The sequence below is a fragment of the Mesocricetus auratus genome, unplaced genomic scaffold (assembly GCF_017639785.1).
Source record: "Mesocricetus auratus isolate SY011 unplaced genomic scaffold, BCM_Maur_2.0 Super-Scaffold_100014, whole genome shotgun sequence".
NCBI classification, from domain to species: Eukaryota; Metazoa; Chordata; class Mammalia; order Rodentia; family Cricetidae; genus Mesocricetus; species Mesocricetus auratus.
In genome coordinates this window covers 40645245-40662418 of record NW_024429197.1, presented here as the reverse complement: position 1 = coordinate 40662418, position 17174 = coordinate 40645245, and the positions used below count along the sequence as shown (strand labels likewise).

At 38.6% G+C, this 17174-nt stretch overlaps 1 protein-coding gene across 11 annotated transcripts in view; it reads right to left on the bottom strand.

Annotated features, from left to right (window-relative positions):
- Dock7 (dedicator of cytokinesis 7) overlaps nt 1-17174 on the bottom strand; it is a 168062-nt gene that overhangs the window by 111129 nt on the left and 39759 nt on the right. For all 11 annotated transcript variants that reach the window (XM_040757117.1, XM_040757118.1, XM_040757119.1 and 8 more), the window contains exons 8-12: nt 15328-15394; nt 13960-14109; nt 7613-7693; nt 4379-4544; nt 1249-1391 (exon numbers count right to left, since the gene is read on the bottom strand). In XM_040757117.1, coding sequence (XP_040613051.1) covers nt 1249-1391; nt 4379-4544; nt 7613-7693; nt 13960-14109; nt 15328-15394 — 607 coding nt within the window. The remainder of the gene's footprint in view (nt 1-1248; nt 1392-4378; nt 4545-7612; nt 7694-13959; nt 14110-15327; nt 15395-17174) is intronic.

The window sequence follows — 17174 nt, the reverse complement described above, 5'->3', positions numbered from 1 at the left end:
CCAGAGCTGCTGACAACCAGGGTCTCAAGGAGACTCCAATTCAGAGCATACACACCCTGCTCTTTTCCTCTTAAGTACTGTATACCAGGAGGCCAGGTGCTCAGAATAACACCTCAGAAGGAGGAATACAGAGGTAAATCTTAGCGTTTTCTTTCATCTGCCCCAAAATTTATGGTTGGTATACCTCACTAGTCTGTCACATTAATAAGTTTTCTTCTCATTCTTCCAGTTTTGGGTCATCTGGTCACATAAAACACAATTCCCTTTTTTAAAATCTTGATTCACAATGTAAAACCCAAGTGACATCAAAACCCAGTGTATACATGCAATATTTAAACTCAATATATGAAATACAGTGTATACAAGCAATATTTAAACTCAATATATGAATATATATATGAAATGCACTTATTTTTTGGACTTTTAAAATTCTGCTTTTTTAGGGCTATGCTACCTATTAAATTGATTGCCCTGAAATGACATGTGAAGAACATTGGTTTGATTTGAAATAGATAGACTAGATCTGTAAGAATAAAATGTCTTTGACGAAACTGTATCTTGGAAACTCAACTTTGCATCGACAACATTAAGTTTTAGCACAGGAACGGGGCGTGGCAGCTCTATCCCATGAACCATAAGTCAGATAGCTATGGTCAGAAAATGTTGGGTGGGGAAGCACATGGTTACTCTGACAATTCACAAGCCATCAGTGTTTAAGAAAGGCCTATGGGGGCTAGAGGTGGCTCAGCGGTGAAGACCACGTGCTATTCTTGCAGAGGATCCAAGTTCCGTTCCCAACACCCATAATCATGTGGCTCAAAACCACCTGTAACTGTGACTCCAAGGCAATCCGGTGTCTCTGGAGTCTGAAGCATTTGCCCACATGCCCACATGCCCACACGCCCACATGCCCACACAGAGATACAAACGCATACACAGAATCAAAGACAATAACCATTAAAGTAGATAAGTTTACTTTTATAACTGATTAAGATACAGGTGTGAAAGACAAAGTCTGATGTATTAAAATGTCAGTGTAAACATTTAAATGAAGTTAGTGATAAAACAGGTACAATGTCAATTATTTCATATTCTTATTAGATTTTACTCTTATATTCCTTTTATTCTTAAAGTTGTTAGAAGTTCTTGACATTATGACATGGACATACACAGAACAGTTACCGCTGTCCTGAAAGGATGAGACCCTCTGTACTAACACCTCGAGAGCCCCACATAGCAGAACATTACCTGCTTAAAAAAGTTTGCCACAGTGAGGGTGGCAGGCCGAAAGCTGGTCAGGTTGCAAGCATCATCTCCACTGGTCGTCCTTTCCAGAGACCGTCTACCAACAAGACTAGAGTTCCTCCTCTCTGACCAAGAACCTTTTCGTTCTGCCAAGGGGGAGAAAAGACTGTCAGTTTTATAATGGAACAGTGTTGTTTTGTTTGTTTGTTTTTCGAGACAGGGTTTCTCTGTATTGCTTTGGAGGCTGTCCTGGAACTCACTCTGTAGACCAGGCTGGTCTGGAACTCACAGATCTGCCTGCCTCTGCCTCCCGAGTGCTGTGATTAAAGGCGTGTGCCACCAACGCCCAGCAGAACACTGTTTTTAATTAGCTTTCCCAACAGAAGAAATAATCTATTCATGCTGAAAATCTGTATTTTACTCAGCTGACAGGTTACACTAGAAAGATTCACTTCTGGGGAAAGCAGTTAGAAAGCATTCGACCTGGTCTTCTGTCTCACTTCTACAATTTTGCTGATACAAAGTCTCTAGCAAATAATGATCTAAATGTATGACCAATGATGTAGTGAATCACCTAGCAATCACCTAGGGAGAACTATGCAACACCACTAAGTACCCACCAAAGTAAACTATAATTAATGGTCTCTCGACCTTAGCATCTTAGCATTTGAGCTGGAAACAAATGCCAAAGACAAGTTGCAAGTTCAAGGACTTGGCAGGATTACATATCCCTCACCTCACCCTACCCCACCCCCACACACACTTATGCTGGAATACAAACCCACGGCCTCACATATATAAAGATAATCCCACTTTTCTGAACCAAAAGAATAACAATATTAACGATTAACAAGGAAAGAAGACTTGTAAAAAATATGCAAGCAATGTGGTCTGCGGACAGTTACACCACACTCTACTAAGCAAAAGCAGAGTACACACTATTCTCAAGCAGGTGTAGGACAATATTCTCCAAGACACAGACAAGATATGAAAAGATCAAAAGGTCAAAAATAAAATATTTACTAAAAATTGGATAATAAAATTATAAATTAACAATAAAAGAGTAATTAGAAAATTCACAAATACGCATAAGTGAAAAAAACCCACATGTCTAAAAAGCTACTAGGAACGAGTTATTCCCAAAGTAAATTAGAAAGTAAGAAGTATGGATGCAGCACACCAAAACATCGGGGCTCTAGGGGAGGTGATGGCCAGAAATGCTTCCAATCAAAAGAAGTGTGTGGCATGGTGGCACAGGTTGGTATTACCAGGGCTTGGAAGACTAACACGGGAGAACTGCAAATTCAAGACTGGTCTATGCTAACAGCAAGACTCAAATTTAAAATAAAGAAAGCAAACTCTCACATCCATAATTTCATCTCACACTTTAAGGAAGTATGTGTCTCAAGAAGCTGGGCATGGTTCCCATGTCTCCATGGCAACACTGGAGAAGCCAAGTCATGAGATGTGGATGACTATGTACTGAAACCTCTTTCAGAAAGAGAAACTAAACCCAAAGAAAACAGAAGGTTACAAAAGGACAGTGGTAGAATGGAAATAAGCGAAACAGAAACTAGAAAAATAAAGTCAACAGACTTCACTAAAACTGACAAACCTTTAGTTAAACTGAAGGAAAAAACACAAAGCACTAAATTACTATACTATATTCACGAATCAGTGGCATCGCTAAATCTTACTAGTAGAAATGGTTATATAACAATGAAACAAACAACTGTAGAATAATACTTCTATAGTTTAAAGCCCCCATTTAAAAGTCAAGCACTGATAAATTTTTAAAGCAAACATTTTAAATGGCCAATGTATGCAAATATGTACTTCTTGAAAGATCACTACTCATAACAAGTAAATACACATTTAACATCATTAGCTATCAGGGAAGGAAAACCCAATCCAGAATGAGATGCCATTTCACCTATACTAGGATGCTATCATTAATAATCAGACAGTATTTGGTACTGGCAAAGATGAGGAGAGACAGTAACTTTTCTTTTGAAAGATTTACTCATTTATAATGGATGAATGTTCTATCTGCATGGATGTCTTTATGCCAAAAGAGGGCATCAGATCCCACTATAGATGGTTGTGAACCTCCATGTGGTTGCTGGGAATTGAACTCAGGACCTCTGGAAGAGTAGCTAGTGCTCTAACCACTGAACCATCTCTTGGGCCCCAAAACAGGAACTTTTATACAGTTCTGGCAGCATTTTTAAAGGGAAGCCATACTGGAAGACAGTTTGACAGCCTCAGAATGTTTATTAAGGAATCACCACAAGATGCAGCAATTTCATTTCTAGCTATGTAGTCAAAAGAAAAACGCACAAATATGCAAAGGCTTTTTACAGAGACTGGGAATGTAGATCAGTAGTAAAGTGCTTTGTTTAACATGCATGAGAGACCAAGGGTTCAATCCCAGTACTGGGGACCTGAGAACAGCTTCTATATGATTGTTCCCTACGGTATTTTCATATACCCAAACTGTCATCAATAATGAACAAATCAAATAAAATGTAGTATATAAATACAACTGGGTGTCATGACAAAAAAAGGAAATCAAATATCAATACACACTACACCATTGGTAACACCTGTGGAAACATTATGCTATGTGAAACAGGCAACATCATACTCTATTTAATTCTGCTTACATTAGATGTCTAGAATAGACAAATCCATAAAGACAGAAAGTATATTAGGGGTTGTTTAGGGATGGGCTTGGGAACTTGGGGATAATGAGGAGTAATCGCTAATAGGTATGAAAATATTCCAAATATCAACTGTGATGGTGCCTATACAGCCCCATGATTATAGCAAAAGAAAACACCGTAACAAACACTTTAAAAAGGTTAGTTGATAACACGCAAACTGCATTTAATAAACAGACAATATTTAAATCTATTTCCCCCTTCTTTTGTTTTTTGTTGTAGGGTGAGGGGTGGCACAGCCTCATGAATGAAGCCTGGGGTGATCTGGAACCGAAGCTGCTGCTGACTGCTGGGATTACAGGTGTGTAGCACCAGCCCCAGTCACTGGCCACTCCTGGTGCTAATAAAACAGGTCTATATAAGAAGGAGAGATTACTGCTTTAGAAACAATGCATACACAGCACTCTTACCTCCAGTACTGATTTCTACTTCTGTGGAGTCTCTTTCTAAGCTGCCAGCACTGCTAACGATATTCATTAAATGAATCGCAGTCCAAGCAAAAGGCATGCGGTATTTCCCAAGTCTCTGGCAAAACTGGTCGGCCTGACTTTTCAGCTTCTCCAGTTTTTCCTTATTCTGTAAAACATAACTTGATCCATGATCACACTTGAAGGAAACCACCTAAGGGGTATGTCACACAGTGTCAAGGGCGGGTTAAGTGTTCAGTTCTTACAAAGAGAGAAAAGCAAAGGCAGAGCATGCAGCTCAGAAGTGCAGGGCTTGCTTGCCTATCGTGTGCAAGCACCTAGGTTCTACCCTCCATGTGAAGGTGCGAGAATAGTAACTTCCATCTGTCAAAGCATAGGTACTACCTCAACGACGCATCTCAACTCATTCTGCAAATGTATGCATGGCCTGAAGCACTGCAGCTTCTGTTTATGATCAGGTCACCTTGACAGAAAAGAAAGATGGGAGAACCAAGCACACGTATGGACTGCAAGTGATCTTTTAGGAAAGGAAGTTTAACTATAATCAGTCTTTTTAACACAAGACTTAATACCAGAACAACTAGAAAAGAAAAAGATCTAGAAAAAGGCCGGGCGTTGGTGGCGCACGCCTTTAATCCCAGCACTCGGGAGGCAGAGGCAGGCTGATCTCTGTAAGTTCGAGGCCAGGCTGGACCGACAGCCTCCAAAACAGAGAAACCCTGTCTCGTAAAACCAAAAAAAAAAAAAAAAAATAGCCGGGCGTTGGTGGCGCACGCCTTTAATCCCAGCGCTCGGGAGGCAGAGGCAGGCGGATCTCTGTGAGTTCGAGGCTGGGCTGGACCGATAGCCTCCAAAACAATACAGAGAAACCCTGTCTCGAAAAACAAACAAACAAACAAAAAAGATCTAGAAAAAGTCTGTCTTTATGAGCTCCACATAAAACCTAAGTCTTTCTTAAGAACTACTCAAAAACCGAATCTTTCTCAAAACTTTCTTAAAAAAACAAAAACAAAAACAAAACTGCTCATGCAAAGCCTATGATATGCTTTTCTGATCTTTGGTTGTGTAGTTAAATTGTTGCTGAAAGTATTTTGGTTTTTCCCTAGGTATCTATCATTTAACGAATTAAATCAGTTCTACTACATACACTCACAAGTATACCAGTGCCTTATTCTAGTTTTTCTGTACTTAGTTACACTGGCTGGTAGATATAAGCATGTTTGATATTTAGACAATTTTCTGTTCCTCCTTTTCTCTTTGGTCAGGCCAAGGGCAAACCTGCTATGTATTCAAAGATGGCCCTGGACTTCCTATCACTTCTGCCCCTACGGTTATAGGCATATGCTACTACACGAGCTTTATGAAGTGCTAGGGACTGAGCCCATGGCTTTGTGCATGCTAGCAAGTACCTCTGCCAAGTGAGTTGTATGCCTCACCTGTATTTAGGTTCTTCAAGCAAGAACTCTTTGGATGTACAGTAGAAACAGCAGTAACTACTGCTACCATTTCAACAATTTCTATTTCCCCCTAGCTGTACTACTTAAGTTTTTGCCAACTCGATACAAACCAGGTTCATCTGGGAAGAGAGTACCTCAATTCAGAAAATGCCTCTACCACATTAGTCTGTAGGTAAGTCTGTGGGTAATTCTTAATTAATGTGGAAGAGCCAAACCACTGCAGGCAGTGCCACCCCAGTGGTAGTCCCAGGAGGTATAAGAAGGGCAACTAAACATGAACCTGTAACAAGTCAGTAACCATTTTATCTACAGTCTTCTACTCTAGGTTCCTGCCCTGATTTCCCTCAGTGATGGTGTACTGGCCAGTTTTATGTCAACTTGAAATAAGTTAGAGTCATCAGAGAGGAGGGAATCTCAATTAAGAAAATGCCTCCATAAGATCTTGCTATGAGGCATTTTCTTCATTAGTGATCAATGAGGGAGGGACCAATCCATTGTGATTGGTGCTATTCCTGTGCTGGCAGTCCTGGGTTCTATAAGGAAGCATGCTAAGCAAGCTTCCATGTTCCTATTTGAGTCCCTGCCCTGACTACCTTCAGCAATGGTCTGCAAGTATAAGCCCAATAAAGCCTTTCTTCCCCAAGTTCCTTTGGCCATGATGTTTCATTGCAGCAATAGTAACCCTAACTAAGACAAATGGACTATGACCTAAGATACGTAAATCAAATAAACCTTTTCTTCCCCAAGTTGTTTTTGGTCATGGTGTTTATCACAGGAATAAAAAACAAACTAGGACGCTATCCCTGAGTTCCAAGCAGGATACTCATCAGAACACACCTCACTCTAAATAACAGAAGTAGCAGGTTTCAGAGGCATCCTAAACTCTGAGACAGCTTTAAGATGACTTAACAAAATGTGGGCATGTAGCTGGACCATGAGCACACTCCAGTTTGGTCTTCCTGCATTAGTGTTTTCCTTTGTTTCTTTCACAGTTAGTCTGGACTTATTTATCATTGGCATATTTGTGTCCCTGTTCCCATCTCATGGTTGTTGTAATTTACAGACTGCTTAAAATGAGCTCAGCTACTTCCCTCCTTTACAACATAACAGGTTATGGAGTTATAGCCTGAATATTTTCCTGCTGGCAACTGCTGATGATACCACAGGTACGTCCCTTCCTAACCTGCCACCTGTGATACTTGTGACGCGTGCCCATCTTTCTTTTATCTCAAGATGACAAAATCACAGTCATTTCAATGTAGGAAGTTTCATCAACATCACTATTTTGTACATAAAAAACTTAAAATTATCTAGAAGTTAAATTTAATTAGCTTAGTTCTCATCAACAAAAATAATTTCTAAGCTCTACTTAAATTACTATTACTACTACTCTTAGTTGAGAGGAGTGGTGAGGAGTATTTCATTATGAGTGTCTTCAAGTTCAGAAGAGAACATTTGAGTCTGGGGTCAAGCTAATTCATCAGGCTTATACAGCAAATGCCTTTACCCACTGAATTATCTCTGTCCTTACCGCCAAAAACAACTTTTAAAGACTTAGATGTAGGTAGAAGAAAATTTTAAGACTATCACGGGACATGACACAAACTAAATGACAAGGAAAACAATTGGGAAACAGGATGAAAGGAAGAAGACAGAAAGAAATGAATTAACAGTAAACATTTTAAAAGATTTTATATGTTTTATTTTTCCCAAATTATAACAGGAGCCAACATGGGAAAATAAGGGGCCTGACATGTACCTTGGTGGCATCAGCTTCTTTGAAGATCATATATGGTTCTGCACACTCTCCAATGTCTCCTTGCTGTAGGACTTTTTCTAGCTGTCAGAAGCAAAAACAGAAAAGTTTAGCTAAGGTTTTAAAAATAAATTCACTCACTCTGAAATGCAAGGATGGTTCAAAATATTAAAAATCAATATAATATAACACATATTAATAATAGAAAGTCAGGAAGGGGAATGATTACCTCCATGCAGAATATGGATTTAAAAAATAATTCAGAATCACTTCTCTACACAAACATTAAAAAAAACTATGAATATGAGGGAAAAAAACTACTTCAATATTAAAAGACTATATATGAAAAGCCCACAGCAGACATTCTCAAGAGTGACTCAAAACTTTCCTTTTAAAATCAGCAACAAGACAAGAATACCAAGTTTAGCATTTTCTATACAAACCTGTGCCGGGATTTGTTGAAGGGGCAGGCACTCTGTCCAGTGAATATGGCTACGGAGGCTGTTAATGCAGTTCGATACTTACTTTACACTTTATCTAAAAATCTAGCCCAAATGGTCCTAATGCCTAAATGTAAGACTAAAAACTATAAAATTTTTAAAAGTTCTTTACAGAATTGGAAGTATTTGTTCTTGAAAGTGACAGTACAGGAATATAGGTAAAAACAGACATGCTGTATCAAAACTTAACACTTACTACATTAAAGGGCAAAATAAACAGAATGAAAAGACAACCTTAAGAATGGGATAAAATTATATGCAAAGTATATGTCTGACTACAAATTAGTATTCAAATGCATAAAGAGCCCCTACAACTCAGGAAAAGCAACTGTGATGATAAGAAATTCAATTAATCAATAAACAAACGATTTTGTTATAGTCTAATGTAAAATGTCCCAAATAAACTCATGTGTTTCACACACTTGGTCCCCAACCAATGGAGTTGTTCTGGAAGATTATGGAACATATAGAGGTAGAAACTAGCTGGAAGAAGTAGGTTGATGAAGGCAGGCATTGGGCTTTTACAGCCCACTTATTCATCCTGAAGCTCTCTGCTTCCAGTTCCACAAAGGCATGAAAAGGTGAGGAGTCTCAGCTGCACCATTGACACCATGCAGGTGTCACCAGCTACTGGGTCTTCTTCCCCTGCATTATGGAGGGTATCCCCTTGAACTGTTAGCCAAAGTAAGTTCTTCCTTCCCTAACTTGCTTGTCGTTGGTTATTTGGCAAAACCAGGAAGAGAAGTAACAAATGCAGAAAGTGGTACCAGATGTGGGGTTGTCACTGTGACAAAGCTGACCATATGGTTCACAGAACCTTGGAGTGGGTCTGATTTTTCCTTGGTCTCCCTTGATTCCTTCCTTCTGAAAAGGGAATGTTTACCATGTGTCACTGTACTCTGGGAATATGTCACTTGTTTTTGTTGTCTGTGTAGATGCTACAGAGGCTCAGAGTTAAGAGACTGACTTCAGTCAAAGAAGATTTTTAACTTCTGAGTGGTCCTTGTTAAATACCATGGAGCTTTCAAAGGCAGACTGAATGTGTTTTGCATGTGCCTATAAGGCCAGGAGTGCAAAGTCATGGTTTGAATATAAAATGTTATACAACTTTCCTTATAGCACCATGATTCATAACTGCCAAAAAATGAAAATAATATAAATATCCATTAACTTGGATAAACAGGTAAATATGGTAGTGTACACACACACACACACACACACACACACACACACACACAACTAAAATAAGGTCTAACATGTGTCAATACCTACCTAAACCTTGAAAACATGTTATGTTAAATTACTCAATCTCCAAAAGACAAACACTATATGATTAATTCCATAAGGTATTTCAAGATGTCCACCTCAAAAAAGAGAAGTACAATGAGGATTTGCAGAAGGTGAAGCAAGGTTTAACAAGAAATTGTTGGCAAGTTTAGGTTTTTTTTTCTTTTTCTTTTTTTATTTTTTGTTTGTTAGTTTTGTTCTGTTTTGTTTTTTGAGACAGGGTTTCTCTGGGTAGCTTTGGAGCCTGTCCTGAAACTTACTCTGCAGAACAGACTGGCCTCAAACTCAGAGATCCGCCTGCCTCTGCCTCCCAAGTACTGGGATTAAAGGTGTGTGCCACCACAGTCCTTCTGGAGACTGATTACAAAATAATATGAATGTACTTAATACTGATCTGTACACTATAAATTGCAATTTTACCACACTTAAAAATACTTTTTAGATCCTTCCCTTCTCAAATTGCTTTTAGTCATGGTCACAACAATACAAAGCAAATTAAAGACATCATGTGCAGATGCCCACAGAAGTTACAAGATATCAGAGCCCCTGGAGCTGGAGTTACAGGTGATAATGAGGCACCTGATAGGGACACTCAGATCAGAACTTAGGTCCTCTGTTAGAGCATCAAGTGATCTTAACCACTAGAACCACTAGAACCACTAGAACCACTAGAACCCCCCCCATAATACTCTTAAGTGGCTAAATAGATTTTTTTCACTTCTCATATATCTCAATTTCCTATGATTTTTCACAAATTTCTTCTTTTTGGAAGTAGGACTGGGGAACTGCCTCAATGTTTGAAGGGTAATTTATGCAAGTATCAAGACCTGATTTTCATCACAATATCCCTTAAGACTCAGGTTTCTGAGTAAAAGTGGCAGAAAGATTGTAAGAGCTCAGCCAGGCGTTGGTGGCACATGCCTTTAATCCCAGCACTCGGGAGGCAGAGGCAGGTGGATTTCTGTGAGTTCAAGGCCAGCCTGGTCTACAGAGCAGGTTCCAGGACAATCTCCAAAGCCACAGAGAAACCCTGTCTCAAAAAGATTGTAAGAACTCTAGGAGATCGTGAGTGACTCCAAAGAAACACTGCCTTCCAGACACAACAGGATTGGTGCACATATGAACTCACAGAGACTGTGACAGCACTCACAGGGCCTGCACAGAGTCAAGACAGATGGGGTCTCAACATTGAAAGGGGGAAACCAAGAAGTTACCTACAACTGCTACCTGCTGGCAAAGGGAAAAATCAGTTTTCTCCAATGGAATCTCAACTAGGTATATGAACCACACTTCAACTCCTAGGAAGATACTAAACACACTGAATTATTCCTAATAGATTATAAATGTTCACTGAATTAAGAATGCAAGACACAAACTTAAATGAACCAAATTGGCCCCAGCCAGTACAATGGACAAGTTGTCATACATTCATATGCCACGAAATACTATGAAGCAATAAAGTATATTTAAAGCTTGTTTCAAGCAACAATAGAGACTATTAAATTACGTGGAATGGAAAATGTTTTTCTTCCTTTCTTTCCCTCCCTAACACTGTCCTCTCTCTGATCCCTTTAACTGATGAAAAACAGGGACAGAGTGTTGAAGAGAAAGGGCAATGGATGGAATAAGGGTACTAATTATACAGTCACCATAAACCAGATGTATAAATAAATATACAAAAAACTGTAATGGAATTATAAAGGCTTCCCGTTACAGCTTACTGAGATATCCTCTTTTTGTTCTTGCATATCAGCAGCTATACAACACAAGTGCTAAGGAAATTTTCTTCCAAGAAATGATAATGGTAGACCAAAACTATAAACCAAACTATATCATTCCTCTTGGGAAAAAAAGAGAAAGAAATAACATGATGAACCACAAATAACTAAAGAAAATCTCCAAAGTTAATTTCCTTTAGAATGGCAGAAGTTAAAAAGCTGGCTCTCAGCATTTAAAGGAACGTGCTGCTCTTCCAGAGAACCCAGGTTTGATCGCCAGCACCCATATCACAGCTCACAACCATCTACAACCCCAGTTCCCAGGGGACCTGACGCCCTTCTGGCCTCTGTGGGCATCACAGACATACATGCAGGTAAACATCCATACACATAAAATAAAACAAAATTTAATTTAATAAATTTTTATTTTGGAAATTACAGAAAATTCTCACATACACATGGATACACATATGTATGTGTTTATATATACACACAATCTACATTTACTTGTATATTATGAGTAGAATTATGAGATATAGACTCTTTTCCACTAAATATTCTCACATTTATGATTATAACATAATTTTTCAAATTATGGTTTTACATCATATTAATTTATAATGATTTACCTATTTCTTTATACCGAACATTTACATTCAATATTCTGTATTCCTAATCCCTAAAGTCATGTATTCCCATTATAACAACCAAATCACTTCAGTCCCAAGCAACTTACATTCCAGTCATCTTTGCCTTACTAGCTCTTTTCTTCCAAGATGATCTAATTTATAAAAACTTGCCATTTTCCCCATGTAAATTAACTGTATTTCTCATTCATGTTCAACTCTTTTTAAAAACAATAGCTATTATTATTTTATTATTATTTCATATATAACAAGTTAGTAATAGTAGTAGCAGTATTTGAAGGCTGGGTCTCTCTACATAGTCCTTGTTGTCCTGGAACTTGCTATGTAGACCAGACTGGCCTCAAACTCACAGATGTGCCTGCCTTTATAGTGCTGAGATAACTGTGTGCGCCACCACACCCAGGTGAACTCACCTCATTTAAGAGAATTTTCTAAAGTGAATTTTTCCAGGAATGTTCATTGAAACTAAGACTAACTTTAACCTGAATTCATAGGAATGCATCCAACAAATTGGGGCATTATTCCTGTGGGTAAAAAGGAACTCATTTTTATGAAAATTCACTTTACAATCTTATTAAAAAATTCATTACCTCTTTATCGTAATTTTATATAAATAAAGTGACTAAGGCTGCTCTCAAGTCAAGGTCAGTGTAACCAAAGTCAAGTAACTAAATTCTTGCGTTTGTTTTTTAATATTTATTTGTTATTTTGTGTATGAAGGAGATGGCACCAATATGTATGCCAGCGTCGACTCTCTTCATCCACCATATAGATTCAAGCAACAAACTCAAGTACTTGAGTTGGACTTGAAAGTGAGCACCTTTAAACCTGTAGAGGCATCTGCTGGTCCCAATTAGTCTTTAAGTTACATGATAGCAACATAGTAATATTTGAATTTATTCCCCCAGTGCTGGGGACTGAACCTATTGCCAGCCATGTGCAAACTATACAAGTGTTCCACTACATCCTGGACCCTTGTTTTACTTTTTATTTTGAGACAAGGTCTCTTTAAATTGGCTGGGCTGACCTCAAACTCACTCTATAGCCTAATCTAGCCTGGAATTCACAATCCTCCTGCCTCAGGCTACCAAGCAGCTGGAATCATAGACCTTATCACCTGTACTGGCTAGTCTCTAGAATTTATAATTACTTTTCTGGGGGAGGTATGCTTGGAGCATTTTGTGGTTGTTATTTTCATTTTGTTTTGCTTTTTAAGTGACAGACTCTTGCTAGGTAGTCCAGCTGCCCTCCTGCCTCTCTCTATCTTTTAAGTACTAGAATTACAGGTATGTGTCTCTAAGCCCAGAGAGTAACTCCTGTTGCCAACTGATTGACAGTCAAATCACAATGATCTATGACCTCAATGGTTTAGCTTTCATATTTATATGATTTAGAAACTGAGCAAAATAATTGCACTATAGCAACTATGAGCATTAATTTAAGCAAACCTAGCTATTCAGCTATTTGGTCAATACTCAGTGGTTCTCAACCTTCCTAATTCTGTGACCCTTTAATACAGTTTCTTATGTTGTGATGACCCCCAACCATAAGATTATTTCATTGCTACCTCACACCTGAAATTTTGTTACTATTAGGAATGGTAATGTAAATATCTGATAGGTAGGATATGTGGTATGTGCTCCCTGTGAAAGGGTCATTCAACCCCCAAGTGGGTCATGAACCACAGGTTGAGATGCACTCTCTAAATGTTGCTGTGAAAGTGTTTATTTTTTTTAAAGAGATGGATTAACAATTAGAATATTAGACACTGAAAAGAGTTGATTAATCTCTACTGTGTGGGTGGGACTCATCCAATCAGTTAAGAGGTTTACATACAAAGGTTTCCTGAAGAAAATCATAACAGAAACCTAGCCTCAGTCTCCAGTCTGTTATCGTGTGAACTCTGGACTCAAGGCTAGTTGAACTTGCATTTGGCAGCTTGCCCTACAAATCAGAGAGCTGTCAAATCCCAAGATCACGTGAGGCAGTCCCTTAAGATAAATCCACTACCGTCTGACTGCAGAGCCATGATTAATACTACTTTCCATTCAGGAAAAGTTAGGTCACAATTATAGCATATGTCCAATGTAGTTTTGCAAAGGATCAAAAACAAAACCAAATAAAGACTAAGTTTGCAACACTGACAAAGACAGGACTAGACATCAAATAATAAACACATTTGTTAAAGATATTCTCACCTTTATCACAAGAAAGACATCTTGGGAAGGATAAGTTATAGAAAAAATGGCTGATCTTGCCAGAGTGGTAATGGCAGCAGGTGGGACATGTGGCCGTAACAATCCCTTCATCTGTTCTGAATTAAGGTCAAAATAAAAGTTTTCTGAAATCTGAAAAATATATTCAGACATTACATTTTTATATCAATACAAAATTTCTGAAATACACAAAAAGCATATATGTAAAATCTTAAAATATTACAGATAATAAAATGTTATATTCTCAAATACTCCATTCTAATTTGTAGTTGAATATATATTTCACTGAGATCAATCTACATATCAACATCAAAGTCAAAAAACTGTTTAAGTTACTTTGAAATATAACATAGTAACATTTTCTAAAGCCATACCTCAAGTCCTTAGTTACTGAGATGATTGACTACAAACTAAATTTTAAAACTTTATATCAATAACATCTCAGCACTTTTCATTTCATAAATATAAGCTACCAGAGCAAGTTCTCCTGCAGAAATCTACCACAGGTCATGTGTTGATAATGAAGGCACCTTCAAGTTTCTACTTCAGCGTGACTAAAGTGAGAAATGCTAGACTAGAGACAGGGCGATTGCTAGACTCTAGGCTTGAATGTCAGAACCCTGGGATCCATCCCCAGCACCCCAAAAAGAACAGAGGAAGGGCAGGGAGAGGTTAAAGAGAGGAAAAAGAAGAAAAGAAACATCAAGAAGAGCTGTTAATGCCCTCTGGAAATTCTGAAACCAATAAAAACAGCACAGTAAAGCTAAACTCACTCCTTCAGACACATCACCTAAACATAACATACATAAAACAGCCTTGGCTAACTGCATCAATAAACGTTGAAGATCATCACATTTATTTTTTACACACTGCTTTCAGACAGAGCCTGTTCCTGCATTAGCTTGTCTGTCTCCTTCCTTCCTTCCTTCCTTCCTTCCTTCCTTCCTTCCTTCCTTCCTTCCTTCCTCCCTCCCTTCCTTCCTTTCTCAAGATAAGATGTATTTGTGTAACAGTCCTGGCTGTCCTCAAACTCACAGAGATTCGCCTCCCAAGTGCTGGGATTAAAGGCGTGCACCACCACTACCTGGGTTGTTTGTCTATCACTTAAAAGTTGCTTCTGCTATTTGCTTTGGGGACTTTTTTCATTAAATCAAAAACGTTTCAACTACATTATTTTCTATAAGAAGAAAATATTTAACTACTCTTGAAAGGGTAAATTTCTATTTCTGTTTTCAGTTAATAACATATGAGGAATCAGTACTTGTTTATCTGCTAAAACAAAAAGCATGTAAGCAGATTACTGAAGTGTATGATTATGACAATGACTGCAAATGAATTCCAGAAACTTACCTTTTTCTTTTCCTTGACATCATATAAAGCCAAACTTGCAAAAATAGGTTCAATTTCGATCTCAAACCTTTATGAAGAAAAAAGATAAACTAAATTCAAAATACATATGAAACATAAATCTGGGGCTAGAGAGATGGCTCATCAATTAAGACTGTAGCTCTTGCAGAGAACCCAAGTTGAGTTCGCAAAACCTACATCAGGCCAAGGCAGTTAACCACCACTCTGTAACTCCAGGGTGGGAGGGAGGGAAGGAGAGAGAGAGGGAGGGGGAGAGAGAGGGGGAGGCAGGGAGAGAGAGAGAGAGAGAGAGAGAGAGAGGGAGAGAGGGAGAGAGAGAGAGAGAGAGAGAGAGAGAGAGAGGGAGAGAGGGAGAGAGAGAGAGAGAGGGAGAGAGGGAGAGAGAGAGGGAGAGAGAGAGAGAGAGGGAGAGAGAGAGAGGGAGAGAGAGAGAGAGAGAGGGAGGGAGGGAGGGAGGGAGGGAGGGAGGGAGGGAGGGAGGGAGGGAGGGAGGGAGGGAGGGAGGGAGGGAGGACAAACACAGAGATCAGATCTGCAGAAAGATTTCTCTGAAAAGAAACTCTGACTTCAAACTTCATTACTCCAATCCCTTCCTCCTTCACATCTGTGCGTATCTCTGCAGCACCCCTTCTCCTAAGACACACATTCCACACACATCTTTCGTGGTTTCAAAACCAGTATGTTCTCTCTAGGATTCTCCTTATTTTTTTCAGCGATAATTAATCTAAATGTCCTAAGAGACTCACAGAATTTTCTATCCATTTTATAGCACTAATTTATAATGTGTAATTAGATTGTTTACTTAAGTGTACTCACTTTGAAATAAAGTTTTAAAATATTTTCTTTTCCAGACTGTATCAAATAAGCCACACCCAAAAAGAAAAATACATTTAAAACATTCAGAGAGAAGCAGAAGACTTGGAAACTCCCACTGCACAGAAAGAACCAAGATGAAGTTGGTGGTCATCTATCCAGACTACTGTCCTTGTGTAAAATGTACATGTGAAATACTTTTCTTTACATAAAGAGTAAAATACTATTTCGCAATATGCTTTTTTAACTCAGTATTTAATGGGAAATTATCCATATTTTAAATATTAATATCATTTCAATGCTGGGATAGTAATTCCCATTTGGTGAAAATGTCAAATGTCCTTTATAACTTTATATTTGAGATGTTTAATTCACTTTGCTGAACCCAAGCTTACACACGGCAAACATAATGAGAACTTGATTGAAACAACAGCACAATGGAGTCTCGGCCAAAGACAATGTTGCACTCGAGAAGACACCTGGCCATTGCTTCAGACCTTTTCTGTATCTCAGCTGAAGGAATATTACCCATATTTCACAAGTAGAAGTCTGCAGTGTGGCTGAGCACTCTGCCGTGTACAGGCCCAACAGCAAGAAATACTGGGGAGAGAATGCTAAGTAGAGTTACAGCTGTAATAATCCTGCTTCACAGAACTTGTTTTCTAATTATATGTCAAGATCCTTCTAAAAGAAGAGACTAAAGAGTCATTCAAAAAGATTTTCACAGAATCTGAAAACAGAAGTGTATATGCTTAGACAAGCAACAGTAGAAATCGTCAATCTAAGACTGAGGAAGTGGTAAGCAAGAGACAAGATAGGACCCTTAACAGAGAAGCTGTGGCCTCTGAGGTCTCCACAGGGAAGGAATGAGGGAAACATATACTGCACAGGCTGTCACTCTTCTCCCTGTAACTTCCAGCTAATGCTTCTCTTAGCAAAACAAATAGATGCTGAGCACAAAGGGATCTCAGAGATTCTTTCAGCACTTGACAGCCATTAAAAATCCAAGAGAGAAA